The following is a 14,521-nucleotide window of genomic DNA, read 5'->3' as shown; positions in this document are numbered from 1 at the left end:
AAAGGGTCGCAGCACTGTCCTTTTGGCTATTTAGACCTCAATGAGGAAAATATTCCCATGGTCATAGCAGCCTGCTCTGCTCCACATAATATTTGTGAAGCCAAAGGAGAAAGTTTCCCCACAAGTGGAGCGTTGAGTTGGATCACCTGGCAGTTCATTTTGAGCAGCCAGACACCATGGCTATTAGAGGGACTCAACAGGGAGGCTATTCAAATCAGGGAGGCTTTGAAGCTGCATTTTGATAGAGAGCTCCAGTAATGTATCTTTCTGTAAAGCATTCAGCCAGTCATTGTTTACTTGCCACCTTGAACGACCCTTGTAATGATTGCTACCTCAATGTCAACTGTAGTCTGCAAATGTGCCAGTTGCCACTGGGTATGAATTTCTGCTGCAACCACTGCGTGTAGGACACAAATAAAGAACCACTGTTTAATAAAAACTCAGTTTTACAAGACAGCAATACACAGATTTACATTTCTTACAGGAAACATGACACTGAGCAGCACTCTCTGAAATGAGATTCCACAGCTGTGTGTAAGTCCAGCTGTCATTATGGAACATGTCCCTAGGGGGTAAGTGCCAGGGCCATGAGAGGAATGCGGGGGAGGGGGGAAGAGAGTTTTTGGAGGGCATGGAACGCAGTTCTGTATGGGCTGCCAGGGAACTCTAGCATGAATATGTTTCAACTGCAGCACAGTCAGGACCTGAGCATCTGTTTGCTTCTCTGTGAGCTTTACCGTCTGCTCCTTTGACCCTCTATTATCCTCTCCTGGGTATCTATTTCTAGTTTCTCATTTATTGTCTCTCTCTGACAATTGCACCACTTCTCGAAACATGTCCTCCTTACTCCTCATTTGCCTGCTTGTTTGATGGAGGCGCTACACTGGTGTGTAGGAGCTGGTCCTAAAGGGCACCTCTGCAGAAACAAAAGAAACAATACACAGAGTCAGTATTGTGTGTGCACTCGCAATCTTGAATCATAAAAGTTACATACATGTCTTTCTCACTTTCCCTTGGCAAGCACACAGCATGGCCAGAACACTAAATATGATGAGTTTGGCCTAGGGTGTGCAGGATGATACAAAGGGTCTGGGTGGTTTCAGAAGGGGATCAGTACAAGTGCCTAGGAACACTAGGACACTATTCTGAATACTGGCACCGTTTTCCACAGATGTGGGTGATTGAAGTGGATCTCTCACTACTGAGGGTAATCAAGGATGCAAGGGTGCATCTCCTGCACGTGTGTGACTTCAGACTGAGTCCGCATGCTGCTTGCCAGTGTGCTGCTTTGGTTCCTGCAGAAGTAATTGCTGACTGTCATGGCAAAGTTTCCTACAATGGAGGGAAGAAACAAAACAGCTCTGCCAAGGAACATTTGGCAGAGGATTGCAGAGTAACTTCAGGAAAGTTTCCTAGAGATCTCTATGGAGGATTCCCAGGTGATCCCGGTGTGCATTAAACTTTTTTTTGCAGGGCCCACATTGTATAGCTGCATAGGGGAATGAGAAGCAGATGAAAACAGTAGCTAGTGTTGTTAGTTTCTATCCCTTCTCCCACATGCAGCGTATAACAAAATTAAGGACATCTCTACCTCATGTAACCGTGTAGTATCAAAACGAGTACTTACCAGTGCTCTGCTTCAGGGAGGCCAAAGCACTGGGACTGGCTAGACCGCTCCAGAGTCAAAAAGAGGTCCTGGCTTGCCACACCACCGGATGCCCCTGTTGCCTCTCCCACATCCTCCTCCAACTCTACCTCCTCGTCCACCACTTCACCCTCGGGGTGGACTCCGCTGGCTGCTGCCTCCAGTCCCCCTGAAGCATCCACAGGCTCTGGGTGGGGGAGGTGAGGTCACTGCCGAGGATGGCGTGCAGCTCCTTGTAGAAGTGGCATGCTTTTGGTGCCACACCAAAGCAACCGATGGCCTCCCTTGCCTTCTGGTATGCCTGCCTCAGCTCCTTGATCTTAGCATGGCACTGCTGCATGTCCCCTTCGTACCCCTTCTCCTCCATGCCATGAGCAATCTGCTCGTAGATGTCAACGTTCCTAGGGCTGCATCGGAGCTGCGACTGCACAGCCTCCTCTCCTCATAGACCCAACAACTCCAGTGTACTCCAGATTGGAGCGTGTTTGCTGTGAAAAGTCAGCATGGCCAGCTGGAAATATGTTATGTGAAATGTCCACACCAAGCAAACAGAAAGTAGAATTTCAAAAATTCCTGGGGCTTTAAAGGGGGAGGGGCGCATGCCTGTGTTACTGGCTGCACGGCAGTGGAGTTCAAATTACTGACCAGAGTGGTCACGATGGGCATTGTGGGATACCTCCTGGAGATCAGTGTCTACACTTACAGTGTGTCGCTCTCACTTGGTCACTGAAAGCTCTATGCCACTCATTGAGATGGTTTAATTACGTTGGTGTAGCAGGAGAGTTAAATCGGTGGAAGGCACACTGCAGCGTGTACACCTCCACTGTTTTGTCGACGAAACCTGACTGTGTAGTGTAGAAAAGACCTTTAGACTACTCAGTGATCTGTATTGTGGTACAAACAGCAGCAGGTACAGTAAGTCCCTGGAGAAAGCGTTTAGTCACACAGCACCCATGTCACAGCCCTGGCATCCAGTGAACCCAACTAGCAGTGAGAAGAGAATTCAGTCCTTAACCTCTCTGTTATCATTGCCAGTTGTGCTGGTGCAAGAAACTGAGACAATGATTCACGAGGTATTGGGCAGAGCCAACAAATCATTTCACAAGAGCCACTAATCATTTGTGCAGTAGTGACTTAGTTACTACCAACCCAACCTGACTTTACCTCTATGGGTGAAAAGCTGTTCATACCATTACCAATTTCCTTCCTGACTTCCAAAATTATTTTTCTACCTCATTTTTGCTAGTTTTGCTAGAAATTGGTAACTACATGTAAGAGAATATATTAAAAGCTAACAATATATTATGCAATAGAGCTTGTTCCTCCCAGTCTGAAATGTGTGAGACAATATAAAATAAGCAGGGACTTTGAACTGTGAGTCAAGGTTTAACTTCTAGTTTAAAGATTAGGGGACATTGGCTTTGGAAGAGTTCAAGAGTCACATCTCCACTTTTCTCTCAGTATCCAGGAGAACTCAGTGCCAGAGAACACAATGAAAGGAGTCTCACTCAAGGAGAAAAAAAATTTACCTTAGAAATTGGGAAATTCTTGCAGTGAAAGCCCCAGCTCCAGGTTGCAGCACATTCCCTGCATGCAAAGACATGTAATTCCAATTGATTAGCTGCATTTTCTTTACCCTGGCTATTTAACACTCTGTAGACGCTTGAGCGTATTAAGATCTTAATATTAAGATCACGACAGTCAGCGTTTTAGAAGAACTCTTAAATCAGAGCCCATACCCCTGACAGAAGAGGAAACAGCCCACCAGCAGAGGACACACTGGAGATTAAGCTAATACTATTCTAGTGTAGTGTTAACACCCTGCTGATTTCAGAGCTCTGCCTAGATGGCATCCATTGGCCACAAAGGGCACTCTTGTTTTCAGAGAGAGGCCCAAGACTGGAAGTTTAAGTTCAGAATGAAGAGGGCTCACTTACCAACACAGATATCTCCCACTTTCTCAGGACTCAGACTGACATCTGTAAGGACAGCTGTCATAACAGCAGATAGCAGCTCATCAGGAGTAGTATCCTGAAAGGAAAAACGGCACATCCTGTGAAGTATGCAGTGTTGTTGTAGCTGTGTGGGTCCCAGGATATTAGGGAGGCATGGTGAGTGAGGTAATATCTTTTATTGGATGAACTTCTGTTAGTGAGAGAAAGAGAAACTTTCAAGCAAAGAGGTGTGCAGCCAAAGTGTGGGTTATTTCTGTATTGAGGCATGTACTTCAGCAGCCATCACCCATCCATTAAACTCTCTCCGGAACATTCCCAGACTAGCATCAACTTCCTGAACACCACAATCAGCTTCAGCACTGGAACCTGACAGACAACTATATACAAAAAAGCCATAGATGATCGCATCCGATGAAGTGAGCTGTTGCTCACGAAAGCTTATGCTCAAATAAACTGGTTAGTCTCTAAGGTGCCACAAGTACTCCTTTTCTTTTTACACCTAACTTAATAAATCCAGTAACCGCTCCAAACGCACCAGGAAATCTGTTATCTACAGCCAGGCACTCAGTTACCACAAAATATGTTCTGAGGAGAAAGTCTGTGATATACACCGTAACACACTCAAAACCACCTTCACCAAACAAGGACATTACCAGAGAAGTAGATTGCATCATGGAACGGGCACCCAAATATCCACAGAGAACCTGTTCAGTACAGAATTAAAACCCTCTCCAACTACACACCCCTAATTTTCACCTACCACCCCACACTGGAAACCATAGAGGGCATCATCAAGCAACTACAACCCGTTCTCAATGGCGACTCCATCTTCCAAGAAATCTTTCCTAAACCCCATCTTCTGGCCTTCAAACCACCCACCAAACCTCTCCAAAGCTCATCATCAGAAGCAAGCTCCCCATGGACTAGGATACACCAACTCAAAGTGGCACCAGATCCTTCCAGAACAACAGATGCAAAACATGCAGACATATCTCCACTGCTACAATGATCAACACCCCCCACAAAACACCTTTCAAGATCTATGGGTCATACACATGCCTATCACATGTTGTGTATCTCATCCCATGCAATAAAAGCCCCAACAACAACTATGTGGGTAAAACCAGACACTCACTATGCTCTCAGATGAACTCACAGGAAAATGATAAGAGAAAAACACCACATCCCCTGTGGCTGAACACTTTTCACAAAGCAATCACTCTATATCTGACCTTTCAGTTCTCATCCTCAAAGGAAATCTGCACAACACTTTCAAAAGACAGCCTGCGAGATTAAATTAATAACTTTGCTAGACACCAAAAACCATGGACTGAATATAGACATTGTGGTAATAAGCCATAAATCCAATCTATAACTCACTAACAACCCCGCCCAGCTGCCTTTGTTCCCCCCCCCCCCCCAACACCCATTTCTTTCCTCCCTATGACTAGAGGGCTGTTAACAGGCCACTTCACCTTGAATGGTCCCTTGAAATACATGTTAACTACTTATGCTAAACAATCTCTTCCACCTTGTATTCATCTGTGACATTCCGAGTACCTTTCCCAGACCTGATTCCCGAAGAACTCTGTGTAAGCTTGGATCTCTCACCAACAGAACTCAGTCCAATAAAACATGCTATGAAGAGCATTTAAGAGAGTGAATGTTGCTTTAAGGGGAAATTAGAAACAATGCCCTCCCACTGACTTGCCCCCATACTATTTTAATGGCCAACTGATTTATGTTAGTACAGGGCTTGAAAAATTTGCAGATCTACTAATCCTACCAGCCAATATACCAGTAACTAACCACATGTTCTGCAATTTAGTGCAACATTTGTATATTGTCCATGTTACATTGTGGATTTTTCAAGCCCTGTGACAACACGCTGCCTTCCATTCTGCTTTGGTAAGTACAAGAAATAGTGCTGTTGTAAATCTTTCCAATTCAAAAGCAGCTCCAGTTTGTTAGCCATAACAGTGCACAACAGCCCAGCATTTCAGACTAGATTCTATGGTTCCTGGGTTTACTTTGGCAAAAGAAAGAGGTCACTGGGAAGATATATGGCCAGATCCCACAAGCTGATATACTTGAGTTGAAGGAGCTTGGTGCTTCACAGGATTGATGCTATACTAAATCGACCCAGAAAGAGCCTTTGTTGTTTAAACCTTAGTCCAAAAGCTTCACTAATGCAGAAATAAGGTTGCCTGGTGGCAGGGCTGGATTAAGACCTTTAGAGGCCCTAAGCACTGAAAAGATTATGGTGCCCCCCATATGTAATTCAAAATAAAAACAATACCATACCGTAAAATAAAATTTTATTTTTCGAAATGACACAATTTACATGTATGCTGAAATTAAAATAGCTTCTTTCTAGATTTTCTGATTGCAAAATTCTGGATAAGTTCATTGAAGCTGACTCGACGAAAACATGTCTGCTGACACATTGTTGTTCTCTGAGAGTTTTTTATTCTTTTCAGCTGAGAAAGAGCGTTCTGCAGAGCAGTTAGTAATCATCAATGTTAGACAAATACATAGTGCAATCTCTGCATTTGGAAATACACACTGTATTCCGTCTTTCAGTATTGTGTCATGAAGATCAATGTGACTGAATTTCATTTTTCCTGTTTCATTAAACTTTGCGCGCATATCACAGTGGAACTGCCGCAATTCTCCACAGAGATTCATGTTCAAGCCAACAGGGTATGAGTCAACTAGCTTTTGGAAAACTTGCGAATATTGTTGGTCAGATAAGTCCATACTGTTTAGAAAAGAAAATCTACTTGATACTTCTTTGTACACTTCACCTCTCCTCTTCATATGAGCTTCAAGTGTATCAATTATAGTGTAGTAAGTAGATACGTGAAATTTGTCTCTAAGATTCAATGCTGTTTCTGTTGCACAGCTATCATTTGCTTGTTTTTTCCCCGATTCGCTTGCGGGACTGGGCTTCTTTGTAGGTAGTACCAGGCAAGAGATCTTTTGATATGTCTTCAAATCTTTCGAAGTCATTCCTCAAAGTGTGTAAGTGGTCTGCTAATGACTGACAGAGGTCTGCACACGTTTTCAAATCCAATTCTCTTTCTTGGAGAGCTTGATTTGTGTGGTGAAAGTGTTGTAAAATTTCATTCCACATGGTCAACATGAATACAAACTCTAGTTCTTGCATCTTGCTTGCAATGTTTTCTGCCTCTCGTATAATTTCTCCCTTTTGTGATTGGTCTTCAGCTATACTTTCTAATGCATCCACAATCTTTGAGTAGGACTCCAGAATTGTACTTGTTGCCACTGCATGTGCCTCCCAGCGAGTATTAGAAAGAGATTTCAACACACAATCATTGCCCAAATATGGTTTAAGAACTGCCCATTGGAGTGTCGGGGCAGAGAAAAAGGTATCAAGTAACTGGACTGTTGAGAAAAAAGGTACTGCCACCGGACAACAACCAGCAGCACCGCGGCCAACAAGATTGAGAGTGCGCGCAGCACATGGTAGGTGGGGATAAGTAATAAAAAGAGAACAGAAAAATGGGAGAAGAGTGTGTAGTGGCATGTAAGAAAGTCTAACAAGGTTCTGATTTTTCCCCATGATGACTACTTCGATGCTTTTTTTGAAATATCAAATATCAAATTTAAAAAAAAAACCACTCTCATTGTTTTGGTGCCCCTGCCCTGCTGGTGCCCTAGGCACATGTTTAGTCTGCGTATTGGGTGATTCAGCCCTGCCTGGTGGTGCCTTGTGCCCTTCCAGAACCTCGAATTCAACTACACTCAAAAGTCTGACAACCAGGAAATGCAGAGTTAAGAAAAACGCCACCCCACAACGCAATCTTGACCTATCCCATTAAGCTGGTAATAGCCACTGGGAATGGTTCAGTAAGGGTAGTGCCATAATATGTAGATGTACAGGACAACTAAGAAAATGTGCCATTGTGTGTCTTGTATTCTTGTAGTATTTATTTGCATGCACTCCAGCTGTGTTTAGTGTAGCTGTACTGAATTGTAGAGGGATCAGTTGGAGCAGACTGGAAGAGTTGATATAAGAAGCGCAGATGTACTTTGAGGGATCAAGTACCCATCATTTCAGTACTGAGTTCTGTACATGTCAGTAACAGTGCACAGGGGTTTTGTTGTCACAGGGACTGTCTGCAGTCTGGTGGCATACATGACTAAGCCAGTCAGAGCTGGGTATGAATGGTTATAAATAGGGGAGTTTGAGACAACCCTATGGATTCAGCAGTTGAACAACAGAGGACGAAGGCGTGTCCGCCATGAGAACCCATCGCAGAACCTGTGTGACTTTGACCCCAGGCTGTGGACTTCTTGCTGGATGCTGGTGATGGAACTTTTGGAATTATTGCCGACTTTCAAAACTCTCTGTAATCTGCCTGTGACAATATTTATGGTGAGAAATTACTATTTGTAGCTAATTTCTTTAGTGAATCAAGCTTCGTTTGCGTGTTTTGTTTTATTTGCTTAGTAACCTGCTTTGTTCTTTTTGCTCTTCCTTTAACTACTTAAAATCTGCCTTTTATAGTTAATAAATTTGTTTTGTTTATTATTAAACCCAGTTTGTAAAATTTCTAACTGAAGGGGCAAGAAGATGTGCATATCTCTCTTCACACTGAGGGGTGTGCACATGAATGCTGGATAAGTCCACTCACACAGAGCTGACTTCAGTCTGTGTCTGCAGATGGGTGTGGTTCTACCTCTGTGTGTGTGCGCTGCAAGAGGCCAGAGAGCCTAATTAAGCAAAACAGGGAGAGGGAATCCAGGCTGGTGGAGCAGGAGGGCTCAGAGAAACTCCAGTACATCACGTGGCATCCCGGATGGGCGGGGGTCCAACCCATCACACCCAATTCAGTACTCCCTAATCCATTGCACTAGTATGTGTATTACTAGCATGTTGGGGCATCCTCAATGTGGATAGATAAGGTTGAGGAGAATGAGGCAGGATTACATTACCCTAACTGCTTACTAGAGTCTTCCATCTTCCCTCTAATTAGCATTAATTTCCTTGAAAATCAGAATCTGTACGTGGATTTTAGAACACTTTTAATATCACTGTTAAACCAGAAATTTTGGTCTCAGGATAAAGCTTCCAAAAGTAGCTCCTGCAGAATGCAGGCAGAGCCAGGAACATGCACACGACACATTCTCTGAAAGAGGCCAAGAATAGCGCTCCAACTCAATACATAGGTGTAGCTCAGTGGCAGTGCCAACGGCAACAGCATGTTCATGTTGAGCAACTCAATTACTGTGACAACTGGCTGCCAGCAAACCTGCCGGCTTGCAACAGGAGCTCTATCTTTGCACACATACGCTTCAGTTCCTTTGAAGCATCAGTTTGGTTCAAGCTGAGCTGGAGTTCCACAAACTTAGGCTTTGTCTACAAAAGCACTTTTGTCGGTAAAATTTTTGTCTGTCAGGGGTGTGAAAAAACATGCCATGCACTATCTGAGATTAATCCAGAACAATATCAGTTTGGAGAGGCTCAGAACCTTAGTCTGAGCCTTGGATGTGCACAAAAACATAAGAACTAAACGATTTTGTAAACTCATGAATTAAGGGGCTTTATCTTGGGAATATCTAGCTCATATGACCCAACTTTGGACCTCTAACCTATCCCCAAATTGCGAGGCACAGCAAATTTCAAGACAATCTGAGTCACCATGTATATTTTAGAATGCTTACAATAGTAGTCTTTTATAACCAAGCTGCCATTCCATTATAATTCTTTTTATTTAATATCCAGTTCAGTATAGAGATTAATTCCTATTAACCTCTGTCTACTGCTTCAATTCCTCTCAATTTCCAAATCGCAACATACAGTTAAAATCCTCATTTAGCTATGAGGTCTCACACTTCATAGCCTTACTTGCACCACACCTGGGGCTTCTTGCATCCCTCCCCTTCCCCCAAGTTCCCTGTGTGCCACTCCCCCATCCCTCTCTCTTTCAGGAACTCCCTACTCCACCCATTCTCTCTCCTGCCAGAGATTCTGTGTGCCCCCATTCCTCCTATACCAGGGCCTCCCCTTCTCCCCATGCCACTGTGTATGCACCTCCCCATTCCTCCTATGCCATTGGGTGTATGTCCCCCCCCATTTCCACCTTCCCCCCTGCCAGAGGTTCTGTGGGTCCCCCTTCCCTCATATCACAGTCCCCCCATCCTACTCCCCCATACCAGGAGCAATACATGTACCATCATTCCTTTCCCCCCAACCCACATTATTATTTGTCTAGGAGACTGACATTCTGAATGTCAATCTATTAAACTCCTTTGGGAAGATGAACAGAAATGAGATAGGGTAACTGTTAGGCTAAAAGGCATAATGGGTGCGATCAACCAGTTATTTACTCTATAGATAGGACTTCTGGTTTTGAGGGTTTATAAATTATATTTGTCAGAGGGTAGGAGGGGAGAGCAGCATTTGTGTTTTATGTAAATGTCCAAAACGCAGGGGTTTTCAGGGCTTTTTGTATGTACCATTACAATAGCATATACTGTAATGACTAGTCTTTGTAATGTTCCCTGGGGTGCTTTAATATGGTACCGTTTCAAACAGTAGTACATTAAAGTGCACTAGGGAACCTTTAGTGCCCACCAAGAGGGTCTACAAGGATTAATTCATCTGCAACACATTAGCGAGCTTTAGAAATCACCGCCCCCGTCCCATAGTGCACATTACTGCTCCACATAGACAAGCCCTTAGAAACAAGTAGCCATTTCTGTTGTTTTTCCAGTGTTTATTGGATAAGCGCTCATTTCATTCCCTGAGTGCAGCAAGTTTCCGTGCTGTAAAGTGCCGGTATAGACAGTGCACCAGCACTGGGAGCCATGCTGCCAGCGCTGGGAGCTACGCCCCTTGTGGAGGTGGTTTTTTTAGAACACCGGGAGAGCTCTCTCCCAGTGCTTTGCCACGACTACACAAGCTACGTTAAAGCACTGCTGCAGCAGCACTTTAATGTTGCCAGTGTAGACTAGCCCACAGTCCAGGCTCTGGCAGGGGTGAGCGTCCCGACAGTCTAGGGGCTTCCATTGGGGGGAGAGCCAGCCAAGCTTACAATCCTAGCTTGGCAGACAGTAGACTTACACAGGCCTCCTGGCCCAAGGTTAGGGTGGCAGGGGAATGCGGGCCCGCCCGACTCCATGGCGTTCCAGCCCAGGGCCCTAACAATGGCGGAGTGGTCCGCCACTGGGTCAGCGGGGATCCAGCAGCAACACACTGACCTAGAGTCAGCCAGCAACATAGCCAGACAGTAGTCGGCTATCCCTGGGCTACTTCCTATCTCCCCAGAGTTTGGTACCTCTGTAGTCCACAGGTCCTCGGGCTCCTCTGGGTACGCAGTGGACAGCAGTCCCGGCAACTCCTCTTCCGGGTCAGTCTTCTCCGAGGGCAGGTGCTGCAGAGTGCATGTTCCGTTCCAGGGTGCCACAGCAGAGTGGAGGCATCCATCTCCTTCCTTGACTTCTGCTCAACTGAGATGCAGAGTCCTCCCTTTATACTTCCTGTCCCGCTCTGGTACTTCCAGGAAGAGTGGCGGGGCAGATTCGGCTTTGCCCACCAGGGGGAGCGTAGTGGTCCTTCGCTCTCAAGTCTGGAGGGAGGCTATTCCGCCTCACTACAGGGTGTTTATCAGTTAAAGCTTAAAATAAGAAGCCCTATCTATAGATAACACAGTCTTGAGACCCTCTGCAAAAGAGCAGGCAGAGGCTTCGTGTGTCTTCAATTTCCCCCCTTTTCAGTTCCCCAGTTTTCCTCAAAATCAGTAGGGTTTTGACCACTGATGCCCAGAATATTCTCTAAAATTTTGGAATTGATCAGATGCAGTGTTCAAATGTTATCACATTACTAATGTAAGCAGTGTTGTTGTAGCCGTGTCAGTCCTAGGATGTTAGAGAGACAAGGTGGATGAGACAATGTCTTTTATTACACCAATGTCTGTTGGTGAGAAAGACAAGCTTCCCAGCTTACACAGAGCTCTTCTTCGCATTATTCAGGCAAACAGCCGCAAGTTGAGTGCAAGGCCTTTGCAACCTGGCCAACTAGTTTTATTTAATGACTACATCAATCTTCTTTCCATACACTGTTTAAGAGGAAACAGAGCAGCTTTTCAGGTCACAAATCTACAGTAGGCAAGAGACCTCCTGCAGACAGGGATAGCCAGGCCGGGGCTTCAGGGCAGAAGTTTGTGCACAACACATTGGGGATTTATCAGTTTAGATCCACTGGTTCCATGCCTTAGACTGTGTCTACACTACAGTTTATGTTGGCATAACTTGTGTCTCTCAGAGTTATGAATCAGAGGTGAATTAAGATTTATTGGGGGTCTGGGCAAAAAGAACATTTGGGCCCCCCACATCCTGCAAGCCCAGAACCAGGGAAGCCAGGGCCCCAACGCTTTCAAAAGGTGGAGGGTCATGCCCGCCCATTTTTTAACATCAGCATAGTAGCCTCAGGCTGGCATGGAGCAGCAGTGGCATGGGCATAGTTTGGGGAATGGAGGGGGGGCGTTGTCCGAGGCTTGCAATTTGGGAAGGCCAGAGGCAACAGGAGGCGCACTGCTGCACGTGACAGCTGCCTTCGGCATGTGAAAGTAGAATGAATTATATTGAAATTATAATTCATTAAAGAAATGCTACTTGAAGGGTTTGTTGAAATATAGTTGTCAGGAAGAGAAACATTAAGGAGTGTGAGACAATGGGTCCTCAAACTAATTAACTTAGAGCTCCTACTGAGCTAGGAGATTGGTAAACGTTAGTATGCAAATAAGATATGTATGTATATTTGTCAGTTTCTGCTTCCTTTTGTCTCTTATGTTAAATTGGCTTTGGTTTATCTGTATAAATAAGTTAGCTTGAGCCTCAGAGAGGGGCTCACATATCTGGGTGCATTGGCAAAGTGCTTTGCCAATAAACAGAGTGGTCTGACAAATTATGCGAGTCCTGAATCTGACTTTGACAGGCACAAAGCACAGTTGGCAGCAGGTGCAGCTTGTCACCAGGGCCCATGGGCAGCGGTGTGCCCTTGGAGGCGGGGACATGGTCTGGGGGCCGCTCTCAGGCACCCTAGCCCCTGCCCAGGGCAGGTGGAGGGTCCAGGGTTCCCCAAAGCAGCCTGGGCTCCCTAGGTGGCTCTTACCACTGCCCATTCTCCCGCTGACATAGCTTCTGCCATTTGCAGAGGATGTTTTATTATGCTGACAGGAGAGCTCTCCCGTCGGCATAGAGTGTCTTCACCAGGCACGCTTCAGTGGCGCAGCTGCACTGCAGCAGCGTCTATGCCCTCAGACACTGCACTAGTGCAGAAAGCGACTCGCACCAATAAAGTCACTTGCACGCTTCTAATATCCGTGCAGCAGGTCCACACTGGGGATTTGCCCTCATATAGCCACCCTGGTGCAGAGAGGGGAGAGCCCGAGAACACAGGGGAAGGGGACACAGAGGTGCAGAGAAAGAAGTGCAGAGCCCCCTTTAAAGCAGGGGAGATGAGGTCACACATGGTAAGAGCAGAGAGGGAAAACCCTTTACCGTGGGGGCTCCGGCCCCAACCCCTACTCCCCTGAATTTCCCAACCCCCCAATCCCAAATTCCACCCCCTCAGGCCTCCCCCCAGCCCCCTACCCCAAAACCCCTCCTCCCCTCAGGGCTCCCCCGCCCCAGCCAACCACTGCGGCTCTAGGGGCTGGCCCCCCAGCCCGCACCCCCGGGGCCCCCTTGGGATTCCCCCAACCGGGGTTACCTTGAAGCCGCCCCGCTTGGCTTTGGCGATGGGGGTCCGCCGCCCGTGCACCACCACCACGTCGTCCTGCTCCCCGTCGTGGCCGGGCGCCGTCGCTACCCCCCCGCACTGAGCCGCCCGCAGCGCCGGCCCCCCGGCAGGCCTAGCCGCCAGGTGCCCCAGCACCACCGTCACCCGCTGCATCGCGCGCCCCGGCCAGCGGCCTCCCGGAGCCTGCGGCCGCGCGGGACTCTGGGACAGAGCCGGCCCGCCCCACGCCGGCCCTGCGGGCGGGGCCAAGGGCGAGCGAGTGAGGGGCCGCCCCCTGATTTACATAACATGGCGCCCGGTGACAATTCCCTACTTTGAAGGGCTGGGCGCCTGGGAGACTACAGGCCCCAGGATGCAACGCGCCACCGCGAGTGGACAGACTTTTGGCGCTTTGCCTGCTGGGGCCTGTAGTCTTCCATCCTCCCAGTTGAGTGCTGTGTCCAACCGATTCAGTTACCCTCGCAATGGACCCTGACCTACTGCTGACACTGTCCTGCCGGCCTTGTGCATGAGACAGTGTAGCTACTGCCTAGTGTGGAGGCATAACCTAAGCCCACTTAGATAGGGGCCCCTCCTAGGTCAATTTTGGACCTATTCCTTCTTCCTCCCAGCTTGACCTAGAGTCAGACACAACCCCACTACTGTCAAACCCATCCTTCCACACGAATGTCACAGCGCCCAGGTTTGCTAGAGCAGGCTGTCAAGGAAAAGCATCTATTGTCCCGTTATGGAAATGTCTGATAGAATTTAACAGGAATGAGACAAGTACAGTCCTATGGAAATTTGAAAGGGTTCTGTAGAAATGACTCTAAACACCTGTAGAATTTAAACAGAGAATAAGAGCCGGCCTCTACACTTTTTTATTTTAGTTTGGTTGTGGTTTTTTTGAGTGAGTTTGTTTTGTTTGAACGAACATCCTATAATAGTGTCGGGGGGGGGGGGCCTCAATTCTTATTTGAAGTCTATATGATAGTTATAAAAATATAAATATTTTCATTTTCTATTAAATCCTATAAGGATTTTTCACAAACAGAGAAAATAACCGGATTGTATATATGTCCACACTCCTCCCTAGATATTTCCTTGTAACACTGTTGCTCAGAAGAAATCTCATCCTGCACCTCAAGGAAACACTCTGTTGGATCACAA

General features: G+C 46.5%; 1 protein-coding gene across 1 annotated transcript in view; it reads right to left on the bottom strand.

Annotated features, from left to right (window-relative positions):
- ACAA1 (acetyl-CoA acyltransferase 1) overlaps positions 1–13,572 on the bottom strand; it is a 31,279-nt gene extending 17,707 nt beyond the window's left edge. Inside the window, exons 1-3 of the mRNA XM_048837478.2 lie at positions 13,343–13,572; positions 3,583–3,676; positions 3,175–3,232 (exon numbers count right to left, since the gene is read on the bottom strand). Of these exons, the coding sequence (XP_048693435.2) occupies positions 3,175–3,232; positions 3,583–3,676; positions 13,343–13,525 (335 nt within the window). The 5' untranslated portion in view covers positions 13,526–13,572. The remainder of the gene's footprint in view (positions 1–3,174; positions 3,233–3,582; positions 3,677–13,342) is intronic.
- Between the last annotated feature and the right edge of the window lie 949 nt (positions 13,573–14,521).

The sequence above is a fragment of the Caretta caretta genome, chromosome 2 (assembly GCF_965140235.1).
Source record: "Caretta caretta isolate rCarCar2 chromosome 2, rCarCar1.hap1, whole genome shotgun sequence".
Classification (NCBI taxonomy): domain Eukaryota; kingdom Metazoa; phylum Chordata; order Testudines; family Cheloniidae; genus Caretta; species Caretta caretta.
Note: the sequence above shows the minus strand (reverse complement) of the source record. Positions and strands in the feature narration are given on the sequence as shown.